The sequence below is a fragment of the Vanessa tameamea genome, chromosome 10, assembly GCF_037043105.1.
Source record: "Vanessa tameamea isolate UH-Manoa-2023 chromosome 10, ilVanTame1 primary haplotype, whole genome shotgun sequence".
NCBI lineage: Eukaryota > Metazoa > Arthropoda > Insecta > Lepidoptera > Nymphalidae > Vanessa > Vanessa tameamea.
Genome location: NC_087318.1, coordinates 7,548,010 through 7,567,392, shown reverse-complemented (window position 1 = coordinate 7,567,392; position 19,383 = coordinate 7,548,010). Strand labels below are relative to the sequence as shown.

The following is a 19,383-nucleotide window of genomic DNA, read 5'->3' as shown; positions in this document are numbered from 1 at the left end:
TCTCGTTAAGTACATTACGATAAGAATTTGTCTTGTTTATCTCAAACGTCATGTTTTCCAATGGACTTATCGAAATTATTAAATAGCAAAATATGACTTGAATAGCATAAATAGCTTATATAGCAAATTATATTTGATCATTGTACAATAATTTTTGTTGGTGAGATTTTATTTAAAATTCCAATTTTGCTTGGTACTGAAGAAAATTAACTCGAGTGAATATTCATTTTGCCACTTAATGTCAATGCCGATATGCCAATATCCATTGGCACAGACAAATCCATGTCACTTTTTTATTTGTTTAGTATACTTATCACTTTTAGCGTAAGAGCAAAATGAATGAAAAAAAATATAACAGATTCCTTCTTTATGGCGTATGATCTTCTAAATAAGATTTAATAGATGCTTGATAAGATCGGAGGGATATTTTAGTTTAACGGAAGAATCTGTAGAAAGTATATGAAGGAAGACTAGACGCCTATTATTTTATTAATCAAGGCTACTTGCTTTCACACATGCCTGTTTCTTACGATAACCATTTTGGTTGACGTTTATGGTTACTATTACGTAATAGCCTATATACAACTCAACATTGAATAATCAGGTTACAAAAATACTCCAGCTTTAAATATATTAACACAGATTATAAATATAGAAATAATTTTTTTTTTGAATAGTGACTTTTGAAATGGGTTCAACGAAAAAAAAAACTACAAATAATTGCAAACGAAACAACAAATCTTCAATTGTCAATTAAACACTACACCATATTATACAATATTTTCCAGTGGAGTTATTGAATTCCTCATTCCTCACTACCGTAACCACCAACAAAATACCATTTGGCTCCAAATTTAACGTTTAGGTAACGTAACATTTTTACATTCCTTTCTCAGACTCGGACGAACATCCTGAACCAGAACTTGGGCCTGAAAACAAAGAAAGGGGTAAAAATATAAAATAATTTTTTTACTGTCACATGCGACAGAACAAAATAAATAAAGTCAATTTAAATTTAATGTAAAATGTTGCGTGGTAAAAGAAACCAGCTCAGTAAAACGGAGTCGAAAAACGAGACTCAGATTTACTCTTTACCTCGGAAATTACACAAAATATACAACCATAAACAGAATAAAAAAAATATCTATAATATAACTAACATATTTTGTCGAGGCTAATTTTTTTTTTTAATGAATTGTAAGATTACATATAATTGGTGTTAGTATCGGTTAATTGCATTATTTTTATTGAAAATAATATCTCAGAGTTAATTTAAATTCTACCCGTGCTAAGTCAGACTCAGTATCGTAATTATAAAAATAATAAAACGTTATTCGAAAAGTCTAAACAATTTTGGACGATGTAGACATACCTGAGTGTCTGGAGTACCGTCGTGCTTGTTGCCTCCGCGTGGGACTGTCCGAGTTGTATTCTGTTTCAGTGTCGGGCGGTCCGTTCCGGGATCGTGATCCACGACCATTGTACCTACAAATTATGTTTTGAATTCTAAATATATCCTATATGAATATAATGAATAATAATTGCCTTTAGGCTGCTATATATATGCTAGTTTATATTTTAATTATTATATTATATTGATTATATATAGGATTTCGCTTAATGACATTTGATTGATGGTGATTATTGATATTGTCCGGGAGGGAACACCCTTTGTCTAGAACAGTGCTGTCCAAAGTACGGCTCACAACGTGAAAGAACCTTTATATTTCGGCGGCTCACCAGTATAAGTATTATTTTTTTATTTTGCCTGCAAAAGAATCTGGGCTCAACAGTTTTGATTAGAATATATGCAACTCTTGCCTTGAAGATAATACGCAGATTGTAATAATCAGGAAACACGTGGATATGCCACATTTTTACGAACCTATCTGTAGATCGTCTTCTTTGTCTGGGTGAGTAGGGGGAGCGACTTGGTCTCGGCGAGTAGCGGCTCTCGGGAGAGTATCGCATAGGCTCGGGCGAGTAGCGTCTGCCGGGGGAATATCTGCTTTCTGGCGAATAGCGGCTCTCAGGCGAGTACCGGCTATCGGGCGAGTAGCGCCGCTCGCTGTATCTATGAACGAAATTAATACAAAATCTAATATTCCAATAAATGGTTTACTTCTTAGCCAAATTATTAATGACAGTTGACTTTCGTATATAAAAATAATATAAAAATGGTTCTGAGTCGTAATTTTAATTCGAAATAGATACAAATTTGTTTAATTTTAACTGACAAAATCAAAATTTTGTTGTTATATTATTATTCGAGCGTCTGTTTCACAATTACCGACTTTTTGGTTGCACGTTATTTAGAATCAGTTGGAGAAAGCTTTGTTTTACGCTATTTATAGATAAAAAGTGTTTATTTGTGGTACCTTGGAGGGTGTGGCGAAGGCAATCGGCCCAATGGGGGCGGACGGGGCAGTGGTGGTAATAATGGGGGTAGGAAAGCCAGCGGCGGCGGAAGGGCTGCCGGCAGACCCACCTCTGCTTCCAACGGGGATGCCACCTCTGTAAAGAGATAACTTTTTTTACGTTTTCGTCATATTTAAAATTCTAAATTAAAATTCAAAACAGTTCCAGTAACATTGGATATTATCAATAATACTCCCGAAAGTAACGCATAGACAGAGATGAGCATCAAGTGGTTCTAAAATATTTAATTTAAAAAGAAATGCTTTTTATTTTTTTATAAACTTTATAGTTATTTTGATGCTTTTATTACAACAGAACTGGAATGACACTTCGTCGGTGTTTCCACTTCCGATATAAAGTTGGGGGGTACGGACGCGCGTGCGGCGAGAAGGCGCCGTCGGCGCGGCTGGCGGCGTGCAGCTTGCGGCGCAGCGCGGCGGCGTCGTCGCGCGCGGCGTTGGCGTCGCGCCGCGCCTGGCGCGCCTCGAGCCACGCGGCGTGCGCGCGCGCCTCCACCTCGCCCACCGCCGTGCGCCGCGCCGACTCCTGCTCCGCCAGCTCCAGCGTCAGCGCGTCGCACTTCTCTCTGATACGAATACGTATTGCTTACTGTTTTGGGTACGTACGACTTTAGGCATAAAACTGAAACTCGTAATTTGGATCTGACCGCCGTTTCATGATGCGTAAATGGTAGGAATTCGACGGGACTTCAATATTTAGGTCCGTCTAATCGAGCCATTCTGAGTGTCTATTCATCAAACTAAACTGAGATAAATAAGTGTTGATTGTGATATTAAAACAATGTATAGTATACAGGTAGATCTAATATAATCTACATTGTTATCATTTTCGCGGGTGAAGTTATTGCAGCTGTTGCTTGTTCGGGTACACACTTACTTGTATCTTTGCACTTCTCGTTGCAGTGACTCGATTTTTTCCACAGTGCTTGCCGATTCTCCTTGTTTGCTGAACCATAACGCTTCTTTGGTACTTAATTCCCTACAAAGAAAATTTTAGTCATGCAAACATACATTTTTACTAACCATTAAAAACCATTTAAAATTTGTCTTTTTCTAAGCTTTACATTCTACTAAATGACTAAACACTCAAAAATATTTGTTTATTTATTTAGTATACGAAAAAAATACATTAAATATAAAATAAGATTTCTTACTTCATAAGTTCACTCTCTCGTTCTTGGAAGTATTTTCCTAGCACTTCGAGCCTCGTCATAGCCTCGGAGGTTTGCTGTCTACATGTCTTGTAAGACTCTTGGATAGTAGTTAGTTCTTCAGCAATACGAGCCCTCTCCTTGTGTTCTGCCTAAACAGTTATATTTATCCATAAATATATATCGTAATTATGATCTAATTCGATATTGAAATAAAAAAATATATAACTTAAACTTAATATAATATTTGTATCTTGTATGATTAAAGATAGTATATGAAAGAACATCCATTTCCAGTATAGAATTTTTCATTCAAGTCGGTAGTATTGAAAGAAAAATTATAGAATGAAGAGTTAAGTTACATTTTGAAATAGCAAAGTCGTGAAAAAAAGTTTTAAAACATTAATTATTATTAATTTTACCTCATATTTGGTCATAAATGTATTCTTCTCTTCTAATGCTTTAGATAATTTAGCTTTAATTTCTGTGTGGTCTATCAGAGAAGTTACATCAGTATTAGACAACGAACCACTTTTCAGTTCCTTTAATGCATCCTAGAATCAAATGGAGGAAGAAAATTAATTACAGCAAATGTGTTAATTATATAATTACATCCATCTTTTAATAATTTTTAGATACATTTTTTGTTTTTAAATCTTTATGAAGTCTTCCTGACTGAATTCAACCTTTGGCCATTCTCAATTGAGAATAATCAGATGTAAGATGTTATATACAAAAGACTGTCCATGGTACACTTTCATAATTCGAAGGGATGTCAAACCATCACAACTTAACATGTTTTGTAAAGTCCAGGATGTTACTGTATTTTTAGACTGATAAACTGACACACTTTTATATTGATGCGATCAGGGTTTGAACTCAAGGACTCAGAATCTAGAATCTTATATGTAATTTCATTATTCATTTCACATTCCACAGTGAAAGTGGATTGTAAGAAAATTCTACCATATGTGTATGAACCTGTACGGACCAGCATTTTGGGTTAAGCCAAAAGCTAAATTCAATATAAGGAGAAAGGAGATTGACCATTAATGGGACAAATATGGGTTGTTACTTTTAACATTATACTAATATTTAAATGCATGTACATTTCTTTTCTTCATGGACAAAATGAAACGGACACAAATATTAAGATATTGAAACTGGAATATAAGCAACAAACAATATTTCAAAAGACAATTACTTTAAGTGCTGCAATTTCATGTTTCTGTAATTCAATCTTATTGTGAGCATCTTTCAAGTCTTTATTAAGTTCATCCAGGTCTTTTTTTTGTTTTTTAAATTCTTCTAGTGCATTTTCAGCCGATACATATTTTAATTGGAAATTATCTCTTTCTCGACTGACAGATACTAATTCTTCTTCAAATGCTTGTATTTTACCTGTAAAATATAATAATATTTTGTTTATATTTTTATAGACACAGTAATAGCTTTATATTATATTATTTATATTATCAATTATTTATTAATAAAATTGTTACTATTTTATAATTTAATGAAATGTACCATTAAACTCTGCTATTTGCTCTTCAGAGTGAGCTCTTTCAGCTAAGAGTTCACTAAGAGTATTTTCAACTTCTCCTAAAGTATTTTGTAACTCTCCGGCTGTGTTTTCTGAAACTCTTAATAATTTTTCGTTGTCGTCTAATGAATTTCGCAGTCTTTCATTGTTTTCTTTTAACTCTTGTATTTCTTCTTTCAATGATTGAACCATGTCATCCATGCCAAAGGAGCTGTCTTCAATGCCGGCCAGTTTATTTTTAGTAGATGAGAGCTCCTCTTTAAGGATCTCACACTCCTGAAATTTAATATCATTAATATGGATGAAATATTTGAATATAAATGTTTTAACTAAAATAATAAAATTCACTTGAAAAGTATTAAGGAAATTTGTATTTAAGTTAATGTTTAAAAAATTATTATACTAATATTACAATATTATTATATATTTTTTTTGAAATCAAATAAAAATTACCTTAGTAGAAAACAGCAATTCTCTCTGTAGGTTATTTATGTTACCTATGAGCCTACCATCTTGTCTTTGACTTTCAATGTAGTAGTAGCCCAGGATGAACAAAATTACTGAGCCAGCTGTAGTTAAGAGGAAGGTGAGCAGCCGATTTGGTTTGTTAAGGGTTTCTCCATCACAGTACTCATCCGTAAAGCATGTATCCCCTGGAATTACAACATATTTATCAAAACTATAAAATGTCACATACACATTCAACAATAATCTTATCTTTAAGCAGAAATAATATTGCCTAATACATACTGTTACAGAGCATACACTTGAGAAATTAGCCTATTTTGTCAAACAAACACGTCTAAATTAATAATTACATAATAAAAAATTCAATTTCAAATCAGTTTCCTTACCCGCTGAAGGGAAGAGAGCTTTTGATTGTTCTTTACTACCCATGACAGAGTAATAGGTGTGAAAGATGTATTTTACAAATGAAAAACTTTCATGTGATGTTTCATCAATTTCAGGTTCTTTAACAAATTCAGGGTTAAAAATTGACTCAGGTGGAGGTGACTCTGTAGAAGTTGGCCACATATCTGCAATTGTTGTGTAAATACTTGATAGGATATTTTCACTATTATCTTCGGTGTTAGATGCTTCTGTTGTAGGTGTATTAAATATTTCCTCAATTACACTCTCGGTAGAAGCAGTGTAGAAGTCGGAACCTACTTCAGATGTTGTTACAGATTCAGACTCCTCTAGAGACGACTGTGGATTAGTTTCAGTTGTATATACTTCTTGCTGAGTAATCTCTGTGGTTGTTTCAACAGTATTTTGTGATTCTATTGTAGTTTCCTTTAATAAATCTACAGGTAGTGATTGGACGTTTAGATTGTTTGCATCATTCACAGAAACATCAGCAGGGGTATTAATGTTAGTGAATGTTGCTGGAATAGTTGCGGTGGTTGTCTCAGGTGTAGTCTTTATAACAGGTAAAATAGGCTCTTTATTATCCATAGGTGTATCTTGAGTTGAAAATTGTTCTATGGGTGGTTGTGGTGTTATAGTTTCTGGTTGAATATTCATTTGAGGAGTGGTGTCTTCTCCATTCATATTAAGTACATTATTAACTTTATTTGTTTCACTATCTATAATTATATCGGGATTTGATTCAGGCACTTGTGGTGTGTTGTCAGAAAGTTTCGGAATTATGACCGGATGGTCCTCGACATTATTTACTATGTTAGGATTATCAAGAGGCTCTTGTTTGGCTTCAATATTATTGATTATATTTGCTGGTAATATTAAATTTTGATGACTAATATCACTAACATCAGACTTTGATAAATCTGAATCTATGTAATCTACTTTATCAGGCACTTTGACAGATTCTGCTGATACATTTTCACTATCACTTAATATTTGCTGTTGAGGAGATGTCTCCTTTGTTGGAGTATCTGTACTCGGTATTTTGAAATCTTGATTTATTGTCTCGTTACTTGTTATTTGTGCATTTTGATTTAAACTATTATTGCTTTCTCCTTGTAGCGCATACTGATCATTTGTTATCTTATTATTGGTATCAATATTCTGAAAAGTTTCAGATGTGTTTGTTTGATCTACTTCAACAGGAGACAAACTCTTTTGCTCAGGAACTTCTGAATCTGAACTAGTAGAAGACAAACCTACAAGATTTTCATTTAAAAATGTTTCAATATTTGTTGGATTGGGAGTTTTTTCATTGCCAACATTTTGCACAGACTCTTGATTTAGTACTTGTTCTTGCGAAGATGGCAGTGTACTTTCAGTGGACACAATTGTAGACGGAGTGGTAACATCTTGTTCAGAAACAGGTGGTTCTATTGGAAATATTGTAGTGCCTTCAACTATTTCATGTGCTTGCTGCACCTTATCAGGTTTAACATCTGCCTGATGTTTATCTCCTTCTATGGGCAGAATAAATTCAGGGTCTGCAATTTTTTTATACTCTCTTAAAAAATTTGAGTTAACAAATCCTGATTGACCGTTTATATCGGCGTACCATAATTCAGAATGAAGACCAGCTGATTTCATGTAAATAATAGCATCAGATTTTGCAGGAAACGATATTAAGTTGGGATCTCCACTGTTATAATTAATTAAGGTTGTAGCTTTGGATATAGGTTCTGAAAGTAATTATAATTATTATATATAGAATATTAAATTTAGGAAATATTAACGTAAACTAAACAGATAGTCATTACTTACTGCTACAATTTTCGTTGACACATTTTACTTTATCTGGTAATCTACAGTGACTTGTCGAAAAGAATAAAACTAAAAAAATAAATTTTAACACAATCATTTTCGCATTATTATTAACATTCAATTACTACACAATACTACACATAATTATTAAAATTCACTAATACAAGACGGTAGGCCACATCATCTGTCAAGTCGGTATTTTGACGTTCCGTTGTACGCATAACGTATGCCGTATAGCACAATTCAACATATTTCACTTTGTTAATTTAATAATCAAAACAAAATAAATTTGTTATATTACACAAAATACCATATTTTTTATGCTATTATGTTTCAATTCAATTTTATTTAAAAGTATATACAAAAAAAGGAATTAATCATTTAACCATTCACAATTATTTGTGAAGAATTGGTAAGAGAGGTAGGAAAAGGAAAGTATGTAAGTAAAACTATTTAGAGCATTTCGTTTTTAGTACTTATCTAATTAAAATAAAATCGATCTGACATACGCACTATCTGCGATATATCATAAAAAAAATGTAAAACATGGAAATGAATACGAAAGTAATTTTATTAAAGAAGATAAAATTTTAAAATGTCTACTCTATCTCATATTTCTTTAATCGACTTATCAAAGCAATTTAAATTTGCGATTGGTGAGAATTTTTAGATATACTCATTAATTATAGCTATTTAGTTTTTTTTAGTAACCAGTAGTGCAAAATTGAAAGAAAAGATTATTATAGTCTAGATTACTCAGAAAATTAATTACTATTTAAAGCATTCACGACCATTGACTCTCCGACATTTTAAGAACTCAAGCCTATAAAGTAACAAATGTTTGAAAACTATGGAGTGTTGAGGAAAGAAGTAACGTCTCTGTGTATGAAAAAAAACGTCGAAATGAGTTTAATTGGAGAGGCGCTACAATAACAATAGAGTTTACAAGACAGTTATTTTAGATTATATTTAAAAAATATCTGACTATGTAAATAATTTAGCTTTAATTGATTGTCGTTAATTCATCTAGCCCATCAACAACTATTAAACCCATACCGTACCCTTTGCCTGTGCTAGCGCCATTTTCGGAGGTTTTTTGAATTGTTATTAACTGATTACAGCTGAAAACATTTTTCAACTTATCCCTCATATCAGACGGTTCTCCTTATCTTTACCATCCATAATCAAGAGTCAAGATTTTCAACTCAGAAAACGCACTATAGAATATATAGCTTTTTGTTTGACTCATTTTTCTGTTATTGTAATATTTTTTTTAATATTAAAATATACACACTAAATTTAAAATCATTTATATATAAACAAAATTAATATATTATGATTATATAACATATTATTCTAAATTACAGATGAAGAAACAAAAAAGAAAATATGTTTTGACGAAACATTGGTAATAAGTTGTGCTCATCATGAGGGTAGTTATAAATATGAGTCTTCTGATTCAGAAATTTCTTGCACGGATTCTTTAAAGACTAAGGACTCTGATAAAAAAATAGATCACGAACCAAATGAAATAAAAACTAATTTTGAAAACGAATGTGAAGTCAATAAAGAAGACGTAGAGGAGGATGATAAAGATTTTCATTTCTTTTTTTTTCCGGATTGCAAAACTAAAGCGTCATCAAAAGAAAGCAAGGCAAGTTTAATATTAGTAGATGGGTTTCCTATAATAAATTCTGCTGCTCTAAATCAACCATTGTGCACCTGTGCTGTTGATAAAGCAGGCAAATGTCCTTGTCATTTAAAAGTTCCATGTTTATGTGAAGCTAAGCAACGTGATGACTGTACCTGTATTCAAGCTCAAAACATCTGCGTATGTGAAGAAGGAAATCCCCAATTGGTATGTAAATGTAAACCTAGCAAGGTATGCTTGTGTGACCCTGATCATAAGCCTCAACCACTTTGTGTTTGTGCAAAAATTGATATGCCATGTATATGCCAAACGGATAAATATCCTTATCCTGTTTGCGTATGTAAATGTAAACCTAATTCCCTTCAAAATTTAACTAAAAATCAAAATTATACCAGCGAGGGAAGCCTGATCCAAACAGAAAATTCTACAATACAGAATCAAGAAGAAGCTACGGAACCATGTACTTGTCAACAACCAAAACCAAAGTCTATATGTTTATGTAAAAAGGGAGAGGAGTGTACATGTGACCAAAACATGTGTATTTGCGATGTCCTGCCAACATGCGTATGCGAAGCTGATGGAAAACTAATTTGTGAAAATAATGAATCTAAGACAGTCTGCAAATGCGAAGTCAAAGCAGAATGCACATGTTATGATAAATCACCTGATAATTGTGATTGTTTTCCTAAACCAAATTTGTGTACTTGTGGTAATCCTGAAAATTGTGTTTGTTTTTCGACCTGTGAATGCACTGATCCTTGTCTTTGTGATACCATTCCGGACACAAGACCAGAATGCACTTGCGATGAAAATCGTAAAGATATCGCTGATGGCTATGTTTGTACTTGTCCCCCTGAAAAAGAAGATGATAGAAAATTAAAGAAGGTAAGAGCTGGTAAACATGATCATCGATGGTGTCATGATGTTGATCCTAAGCATACATTTTTTGGGTATGCATATGGGAGGCATAATAAAATATCATATAAAGAACAAGACAAAGAAAAGTTAAAGATTTTAGGTCTTTATGATGAAATAAAACAAGACGAAATTTGTGAAATACATAAAACGACAGTGCCTGTTTTCAAAAAAAAAGTGCAAAAGCCTTCTATTGATTGTTGTAGTGCTGTTGGAGGTAACGGAAATAATTATAAAAATATTTATTTACTATTTCATAGAGTAAACAGTCTATTTTAGTTGACGTATTTATGTTATTTTTGTATGCCAAATAACTTTTCTCTTAAATACTAGAGCCAAATGGCGCAGTGTTTAAAGAATATATAGTTAGCATCTTAATCGAAAATCACGGTTTCAAATCCAGACAAGCTCTATTTCAATTTTGTGTTCTTAATTTGTGTTTGTAATTCATCAACTGCTCGGCTTGTGGAAAAAAATATGTCGGTAGAAAACCACATGGGCATTCATTAATAATCTCGGAAAACTCATGCCAAAATTACATGGATGGCAGTATTTAAAAGGAAAAAGTAAAGTAATAATCATATCCCGTTAATGCCCCACTGCTGGGCTGAGGCGTTTATTTTACCAACCGGTTTCAAATGCAGGTTGGTTCCAAGCTCACTGTCAATAATATCAATAAGCCCATCTATCAGTCCGCAAGGAATATCAATATGTTTGTAATATTTATTCTTTGTGAATCGTAAATGGAAGCAGTGGCGTCTGTAGAAAATAGATTTGTTTGGCTTAGTTTTGTTTGTATTGTTCTGTTCTAAAACAACGTTACGTATTAATACAGGTATTAGTTTTAGCGTTGAAACGCTAGGAGAGGATAAAGATAAATTTCTCGTTCAAGTTGTATCTCATGCATCTAAACAAGGAGCTAAAATTGGCTCCAAGCTTGTTAGTATTTTGGACTGCAATCTTCACATTTTAGAAGAAAATAGAGCAGAGTAAGATTTTTACTTAATTTTCATCAATTTATAGCATACGAAAAACTTTGTTATAAATATCGTACTTATTAATTTAATACTAAATGAATTGTTCCAATAGAGTTAACGAGTAATGTGTAAGTGTTATGTGTAGTAAGAATTTGAATACTTTAAAATGTAAAAATCTTATTATAGTCGGCCATAAACCGAGTTATTAACTTTGACTTTGATTAAGAGTAATTTAATTTCAGGCACATAACAAAAAAGAATCTAACGAAGGAGCACAGAAGTTATATGACTATCTGTGAAAGCGGCTATTATAATAAAGTGACACGTATTTGCGGAGACAAACATTTTGTAAAACGGCTTTACCACTCCTTTGAAGCGGCTCGCAATTTTTTACTCGAAGGTGCTAATGTTGTGCTGCTTAGATATTTTGGAATAAGCAGATTTTGCGGTCACGTTAAAACCGATACCGTTCTGATAAACGGCACTATTTGTGAAAGCATTTACGTAAGTAGTGAATTTTGGATGTAAATTATTTAATTTTAGTTGCTATAATTAATAGTGGTTTATTAAAAATTCAGTCTAACAAATATAATAACATGCTTCATCATTCTTATGCGCTTAGAACATTTTTTTGGATTCGCTACATTGTGAAAATTGCACGGTAAAAAATAGCGTAGTCAGAATATTTTGTCTAACGCCAACTCTGGTTAGCCCTTGCAGGCTCTAAGGAGACGTATCCAGTGTCCAACAAACAAAAATCCTTTATTCGGCTCCTACAACATTCAAGGGATGAATTTAGTGCGATTTTTTTACTCTGTGGGAGTTATATATAAACTTTTATTTATGATTATTTTTATTAAAGATATTTATATAATTGCAACGTCGAAATATTTGATAAGTGCTGACAAAGTATGACCTTATCGAATCCGAAATTACACGTAATTTTAGCAAATAATATGTGGATAATACGATCATCACAAAAATATATATGTTATGCGATATCAAAGCGCTTAATAGCCAATATCATGTTTTAAATTGGACAGTTGATTGATATTTTCGTTCTTAGGCATTATGTTCTGTCATATTACAATGTTTACACTAAATGAATATGTAAATTTTAACTAAAATAAAATTGTATGGTAATTTTAAGATGCACAGAATTATTATATTGGTAATTTTTTAATACTCTCCCCGAGCACTTGCTAGTGAGATTTTGTATAAGCCCGTCTGAATAGGAACTACCAACTCCTTACATATACTACCGTTAAACAGCAATACTTAGAATGATTGTGTTTCGGTGTAAAGAGTGAGTGAGTTAGTGAACCTTAGTGCATTGACGTCAATCCTTTGTGATTTTTAATGTTTAATAATTAGGGATTTACGTAGTAACGCCACTTACTTATTATTATTATAAATAAAAAAATATATATAATAAAATAAAACCTAACATAACTTATATTGGCGCATTTGCAGATTATTTTTTTGCTATGGTGGCGTTAAATCGTAATTACTACAGACAAAGGGGAAATAATATTTTAGCTCCAAAAACTGGAGGCACATTGGCTATATATGGGATGGTTAATATTTTCGTCTTGGGTCGTCTTTCGTCTGTGGGTGGTTATTACTTACCACCAGGTGGCCAATTTGTCAGTCTGCCTACCAGGCTTCAATAAAATTTTCCAAGTTTCTTTTACGTTAGGTTTGCTTGGGTGTTAGTCAAGCTATTGTGAATGGCAAGCCATTATTCGTCGTAAAAGTAGAACGTCACATCATTGAACCGTCAGGATTTATTCATCAAACATTGACAATTCTTACGCTAAGAGGTAAGCTAAGACGGTTAGTAAGTAACAGTAAAAATATCTACATCTACATTAGCTTGAGTGGTTGTTATTTTTTACAATTTATTAAGTATATGGAAGATTGATTTTCCGTTTAACCCTTTCTGATCTTAAATCCCTATAGTTATCACTATTGAGTAATTTATTTACCGAAATGATAAATTATATATTTTGATGATCGACTTCTTACAGTATGTATGACACGAAAAAATAAAGTATTTTCGTTATTTTTTAAATCCTGATTTCTTTCGTTCGTTTTTCATATTTTTACATTCTGTGCTTAGTCGTGTGAATAAATTGCATAATGTGTTTGTAAGTTAATTTACAACTGTGGATTAATTAAAGCAATTGCAGTAGTTGTTTTAAATATATGCTTGTAAATGTAAATACTACGGTAACGTAACATTATTATTTTTTTGTTTCATTTATTACGTTGGTTATGATGGTTAATCATTTGATTTAATTTAGGTGTAAGCTTACGCATTAGATGATTGCATGTCCAAAGGTTATATGGTGAGTCACGAGTGGGCCGATAGTAGCTACATTTTCCATATTAACCCTCTCCTGCAAGTCGTCCCTGAACGAGATGAAATAGAGTCCCACGAGCCGCTGCGTGAGAAATGGCGAAGCGATTTACAGCTGTTATCTGCTTACCTCGATTTTAAGGTAATGTAAAAATAGAATTTGTGATTATTTACATATTTTAATATAACAAAGAAGTAGCTAGCCAGCCATTAACTCACCAATTGTACAGCGTGCCTTTACATTTTTTTTTAATTGGCATAAAAAAGAATTTTGAACGCTTTCTACGATATTCTTGTAAAATTGCATTCATTGCCGCACAGTCTAGTAACAGGAGCAATTAGTTTGCGTTTGTTTCTTATATTAATGTTATGGGTATCATTATTTTTTCCGTTCATAGTTATTTTCTGCAGCACAATTATCTTATGGATATCGATACCAATCTAATTCCAGATAATCTTTTTCCTTCAATATAAATCCTCTGAATTCAATTTTTAAGATAAGAGGTCGAAGTTAAAAGGTCCACACACAATTTATATTTCCATAAGGATATAGTTTTCTGAATGTTCAACCGAATCAATGACTTTTGAGTCATAAACAATCCCTAACTAAACCATCCTTTGACTTGTTCTAGGCCTTATTTATATTATTAATTATTAATAGCTCGATACCTGCTTCCTAAATAATAATTATTTTCTATAAAGAGATTGTACCTCTTAAAGTAAGCTATAATTTTTTCAAATATTTTGTTGAGGGTTCGTAGTATTGAGATTGGCCTAGAATTGCTGTGGTCCGAAGAACTACCAGATTTAAATACTGGTATGACTTTACTAAGTTTAAAGTACCAGTTTTTTTTAAACTGAAGCAACATTTTACTACTTGGAGCTTATTATTATTATGCAGGGTCAAATCCCTACCAGTTTCACAATTAATAATTTTATAAATATTTTTAATTTAATCACGTGAATCCTATTTTTTTATGCGTAACGAGTTGCTAAAGCTTTTGCTTTTATTTTATGTCTCGTACAGTTGTTGCGCAATTTTATGAATCCCAATAGTCGCTCAATCATTGTACTTTAAAAAAAATTGTCTATTAACTGCTTTAGAAGTATATACTACTATTATTTAAATAGTGTTGAATAAAACGTTGGACTTTTTATTAAAACAAAAATATGGGGAGGAAATAATAATAAGGAAAATATCGTAGGGAAACCTACATGTGTTAGTTTTAACGAAAATCTACCACATGTGTATCCACCAACTCGCTTTGGAGCAGCGTGGTGGAATATGATCCAAACCTCCTCGAAGGGAGAGGAGGCCTTTGCCCAGCTGTGGGAAATTTACAGGCAGTTACTGTGTATTGTGAAATATGAGGAGATTGATCATAATGTTACTTTTAAACGTCTCAAACCGGCTACGTTCAAAAGAACGCACCTTAATTTTTTATGGTTGTTTAATTTTTAAAAGTAAAATACAAGATACTAGTCATGCACAGTGATTTGAATTTATTTTAGGAATAATTATTTTATTTGAGAAGTCGTGGAATCTTTTGTTCTAGTCGGCTCTAAGAAAAATTTTACATCAATATATGAATTTAACAAAGATTTGAATTTAATACTAATTGTAGTCTAGTTATCCACAAATTTATATTGAAGTCTCCAATAATCTATTTATTGATTCAGAAATACAAATATACAAATTTAGAAATTAATAAAGTCGTACTACTTTCGATATCATTCTACACATATGATTAAAGCCATACTCGTCATAACAAGTGGTAGATATTAAATATTATCACCGATATTTTATTCAGAGCACACGTACATCTGAAGGAGGACGTTACGTGACGGAGAACGGCGAACTCACCGGGATAATTCGTGACTACCTTCAAACCTTGCTTCTTCTCCGTCCTCACGATGCCTTGCATTTTACTAGACATTATTTTGGATCAGCTCTATCTGCGTTAGATCTTCCTCACGACGAATACTTCGACCCTTGCACTAAACATGTTCGTTACTACTTTTTTGAAGAATAGTATGAAACTAGTTCTCTTTGTACATTCATTGATTTATATGATATTATATATGATTTTCTAAAAATTTCATTAAATTTTTCTTGTTAACGTAATTGCTTTATTTCTGATTATAATTTAAAGCAATTATACATTTTAATAATACGTCATATTAAAGTATTTTTATGTATTTATTACGTAGTTTTGTTGCAATTTAAATATTAGGTTGTTATAACCTATGTCGGTAATTTATATTGGCTAAAGTTAATAGCGGGAGAAATTTCGTATTAAAATAGCTCACATTAACAAGCATCGTGGATTTTATTAATAACATATATTGTAATTTTTATGTGTCGATACAGAATGTCTATTTTAGATGGTAAATTTTACTTAAATCGATTATTTTACCTCATAAAGTAGTAAAACAATTATTAATTCATATAATTGTATTTATATAATTATATATTTAATAAACTCATATTTTGTTATTGTACCCGATTTCATAAAAGTGTAATCGACTTCAGAACGTTATTCGTATGGCTTTAAAAAATAATACAAGATGTTTTCCCGGACGAAATAATAATATTAAAAAAACATAAGAGAGTTACGCATTGAATGACAATAGGAGATTTTTCTTAATTGTAATTTCAACTTCAGGACTATAATGTTTATAAAATAAAAAAATAATAAATAAATATTCTGTGTACTGGTGTATTTATTATTTGTATTTTATAAAAAATATCTACGAAATATTTGATAATTAACAAAACATGTAAAAGGCTGCAGGGCCCGGGTCAAATGCCTAAGTTCTCAATGGGGTTTCCGATAAGGCTCCTAAAGTCTTCTCCACCAAATGATGACTAGAAGTACCTAATGTTCAGTATGTGATATTTTTAACGTTTATTAAAAATGTTTTGAAAATTTCTGATAGGACACGAAAAAACAGGTCATCTATAGGTCACATGTCTATATTGATATGTGTTTTTATTGAGTGATCCGAACTGTATTTAGAAACAGAAGACAATGTAATAATAATACGACCTGGAATTACCCAGCTATATGTATACCCAGGACCTCGGGATCTGTGGCTTTATATCTAGCCACTAGACCAACGGATCGACCAACAGATCTAATCACTCAATAACAACACATATCTATAAACATGTTGTTATTAATGGGATCAGAATTTTATAGCTAAACGTCTTATTTTATTAAATGTTTTTGTGACGTCGTGTAAATAAGTATCTGTAAGCTGTAGTCCAAATTTGCATTAATTAAAGCTGCATTGCAATATAATTAATACGTTGCTCTGTCCGAATATCTATAAAAATAAATAAATATAATAAATAAAAAGCAATACATCAATGGAATAAAATTTAAATAATCCAAATCGGTCGAATGGTCGGTGAATATATTCATATACGAGTATAAAAGAATATACCCGTCGAACATAATATAACCTTCTGTTTTTGAAACCCGTTAAAAACGTTTCGCACACATGGGGCTTACATTACAGGCTTGAATGTCTGACTTGTGGAATTTCATTTTTAACAGTATTTTGATCACAGACCAAAACATGAACAAACGTTTTAAGTACCCTCAGTTTTTTAAATTTGGAAAATTTTTATTTTAATAACTCGAGTCGATATCTAACGAGCTATCATAAAATACTGAAACGTTTGCTTCTTATACTATACAGAATAAACAAACGGAATAAATTTCTTCCGTTAACGTGACAAAACATTCGATATAGAAGTTATTCTTGGTATAATTCAGTATTTTGTTTATTTTATGATTGGTATGTAGAAGAGTTTGGGCCGCTACATAAATGGTCATTATCATTCATATGGAACCTGAAGACAGCTATAGAATGCTAAGAGCAAGAATAATTGATTAGTTGGTACTTGATTAATTCACCCAGACAAGAAAAGCCTTCCTCCTGTAAATTAGAAATTAGGATATGAATTTGCCGAACTTCGTACCTGACAACTGAGATTGCCACAGACACTTGAGGTTACTTAAAAAAAGTAATGAAACAGGCTGATTTCAATGCAATTTTAGAAAGAAATATAAAACTTCGCGTGTAGAATCTACATATTATTTTCCTTCTGGCATGAATCTCAGGTAACAAGTTAGTATCTCTAGTACTGTGCATTCGAGGAATTTTCAACGAATGTTTCTATTTGAAGAAGTAAGCCTAATTGGAAACTGAATGAGTTCGTATATCTTTGCTATTTTAAATATAAATTTGTTTCCCTTATATAAGTCTTTAGCTTTAATATACATATACCATTCTATAATAAACTAACACTCAGTATACGTTGTCCGGCTGTGCATACCAATTGTTATGGCGATCGGTTTAACGCTATAGATGTGCTACAGCGATGATCGGTCAAACGGTGTACAAATCTCAAACAGATGTTCCAACATTACTTTTTATATACGAGATAAAGCGGCTCCAGATTCTGGCTTATATCACGGTGCAAATTCACCCTGCGACTTTCTCGTAAAGTGTAAACATGTGCAGAGGTAGAATCATACGGTTCCATTTTCGTACAATTTTCTACCTTTATTTTGCTCTTTCTCTCAAAGTAACTTGTCTAAACAAGAAAATAAAATAAAAAAAATATGAATGATGAATTTTAGATATTGGTATTCGGTATTGAAATAAATATTCACTCTCCTGAACGTTCTTCGGAGTGAATGTGTCTGATATTATCTTAATGATGAAATTGTGAGTTGACTAGAAGAGGTTTCTGCTCAGAGAACAATGGAATGGAGTACAGTCAAGAGAAGAAAGCAGCAGATTTTTGGTAGTAATGGCAGATATGTTCAAAATGTCGCTTTGTAAAGCTGGAGAAATTAATGCTTAAAAAATAACAATAAATTATTTTGCAGTTAGTACTTTAAAAAAGTTATAAATTTAAGCATTTAAATTTTTAATATGTTTGGTACTAATTTATGATTTGTGAGTGGTACCTACCCAGACGGACTTGCACGTAGTACAACCACAAAGTATCGAAATTAGAATCCACATAAAATAAACTGAAGTTATTAGATTTTTTTAATAGTTCTTAAGGCAAATAGTTACCCATTACTTCACTAATGGCACGTAGGATGCAAAATATTCTGTAAATAAATGTTTAATAAATTTTGGAAACAAATGATGTAACTTTATTAACAATACGTACAAAACTTAAAGAATAATATAAACTAATAGTAATTTGTTATAATTTTTTTTAGAAAATAACCTTTTATAAAAAATAAAAACCGAACGCTTAACCTAAACTAAAAAGTAATTTTGATTGCGTAACATTAAAAATAAGATATAATAATATTAGCTATTTATGTAGTTTTAACAATGCTTTTTCTTAACTCAGACACAGCACAACTAAAAAATATTTTAATTATATGTAGTACAGACGATTTTTTTCTCTCTCTATTTTGTTTGATGGTGTACGTCATGTACAAATGATAACGTCCCCGCTAGCTGTTTTAAACCAGCTACTAACCAAGAGGATAATGCAATAATCCTTCTAATTTGTGTACCTATTCATTTAAAACCTACTCAAAGCTCTGAATGTTTATGTTTAAGTGACTGGAATCGTCGAATTCTTAACATTCAAATCTTTATTATATAAACATAATA

General features: G+C 31.9%; 2 protein-coding genes across 2 annotated transcripts; one reads left to right on the top strand and one right to left on the bottom strand.

Moving 5' to 3' along the window:
- Positions 1-717: 717 nt before the first annotated feature.
- Positions 718-8,024, bottom strand: Tango1 (Transport and Golgi organization 1). The gene is made up of 13 exons (XM_026644728.2): positions 7,821-8,024; positions 5,987-7,738; positions 5,586-5,785; positions 5,117-5,408; positions 4,794-4,990; positions 4,012-4,143; positions 3,593-3,741; positions 3,316-3,417; positions 2,793-3,004; positions 2,379-2,514; positions 1,886-2,074; positions 1,373-1,485; positions 718-929 (listed from the first exon to the last, which is right to left on the bottom strand). Exons 1-13 carry the CDS (start codon positions 7,915-7,917, stop codon positions 880-882), a joined length of 3,621 nt encoding a protein of 1,206 aa, XP_026500513.2. The 5' UTR covers positions 7,918-8,024; the 3' UTR covers positions 718-879.
- Positions 8,025-8,308: 284 nt separating this feature from the next.
- On the top strand, positions 8,309-15,845 carry LOC113404246 (uncharacterized). Its single transcript, XM_026645110.2, has 7 exons — positions 8,309-8,476; positions 9,188-10,603; positions 11,222-11,375; positions 11,606-11,867; positions 13,063-13,186; positions 13,707-13,867; positions 15,537-15,845. Exons 1-7 carry the CDS (start codon positions 8,416-8,418, stop codon positions 15,756-15,758), a joined length of 2,400 nt encoding a protein of 799 aa, XP_026500895.2. The 5' UTR covers positions 8,309-8,415; the 3' UTR covers positions 15,759-15,845.
- Positions 15,846-19,383: the final 3,538 nt, after the last annotated feature.

Bases quoted from the DNA above. Each gene is read 5' to 3' on its own strand.
- LOC113404246 (XM_026645110.2), top strand. From the start codon at position 8,416: ATGTCTACTCTATCTCATATTTCTTTAATCGACTTATCAAAGCAATTT. The intron at 11,376-11,605 runs GTAAGATTTTTA...ATTTAATTTCAG, and splicing joins TTAGAAGAAAATAGAGCAGA to GCACATAACAAAAAAGAATC. The intron at 11,868-13,062 runs GTAAGTAGTGAA...CTTTTACGTTAG, and splicing joins CTATTTGTGAAAGCATTTAC to GTTTGCTTGGGTGTTAGTCA.
- Tango1 (XM_026644728.2), bottom strand. From the start codon at position 7,917: ATGATTGTGTTAAAATTTATTTTTTTAGTTTTATTCTTTTCGACAAGT. The intron at 4,991-5,116 runs GTACATTTCATT...TATATTTTACAG, and splicing joins GCAAATAGCAGAGTTTAATG to GTAAAATACAAGCATTTGAA. The intron at 1,486-1,885 runs GTTCGTAAAAAT...CATAATTTGTAG, and splicing joins AGAAGACGATCTACAGATAG to GTACAATGGTCGTGGATCAC.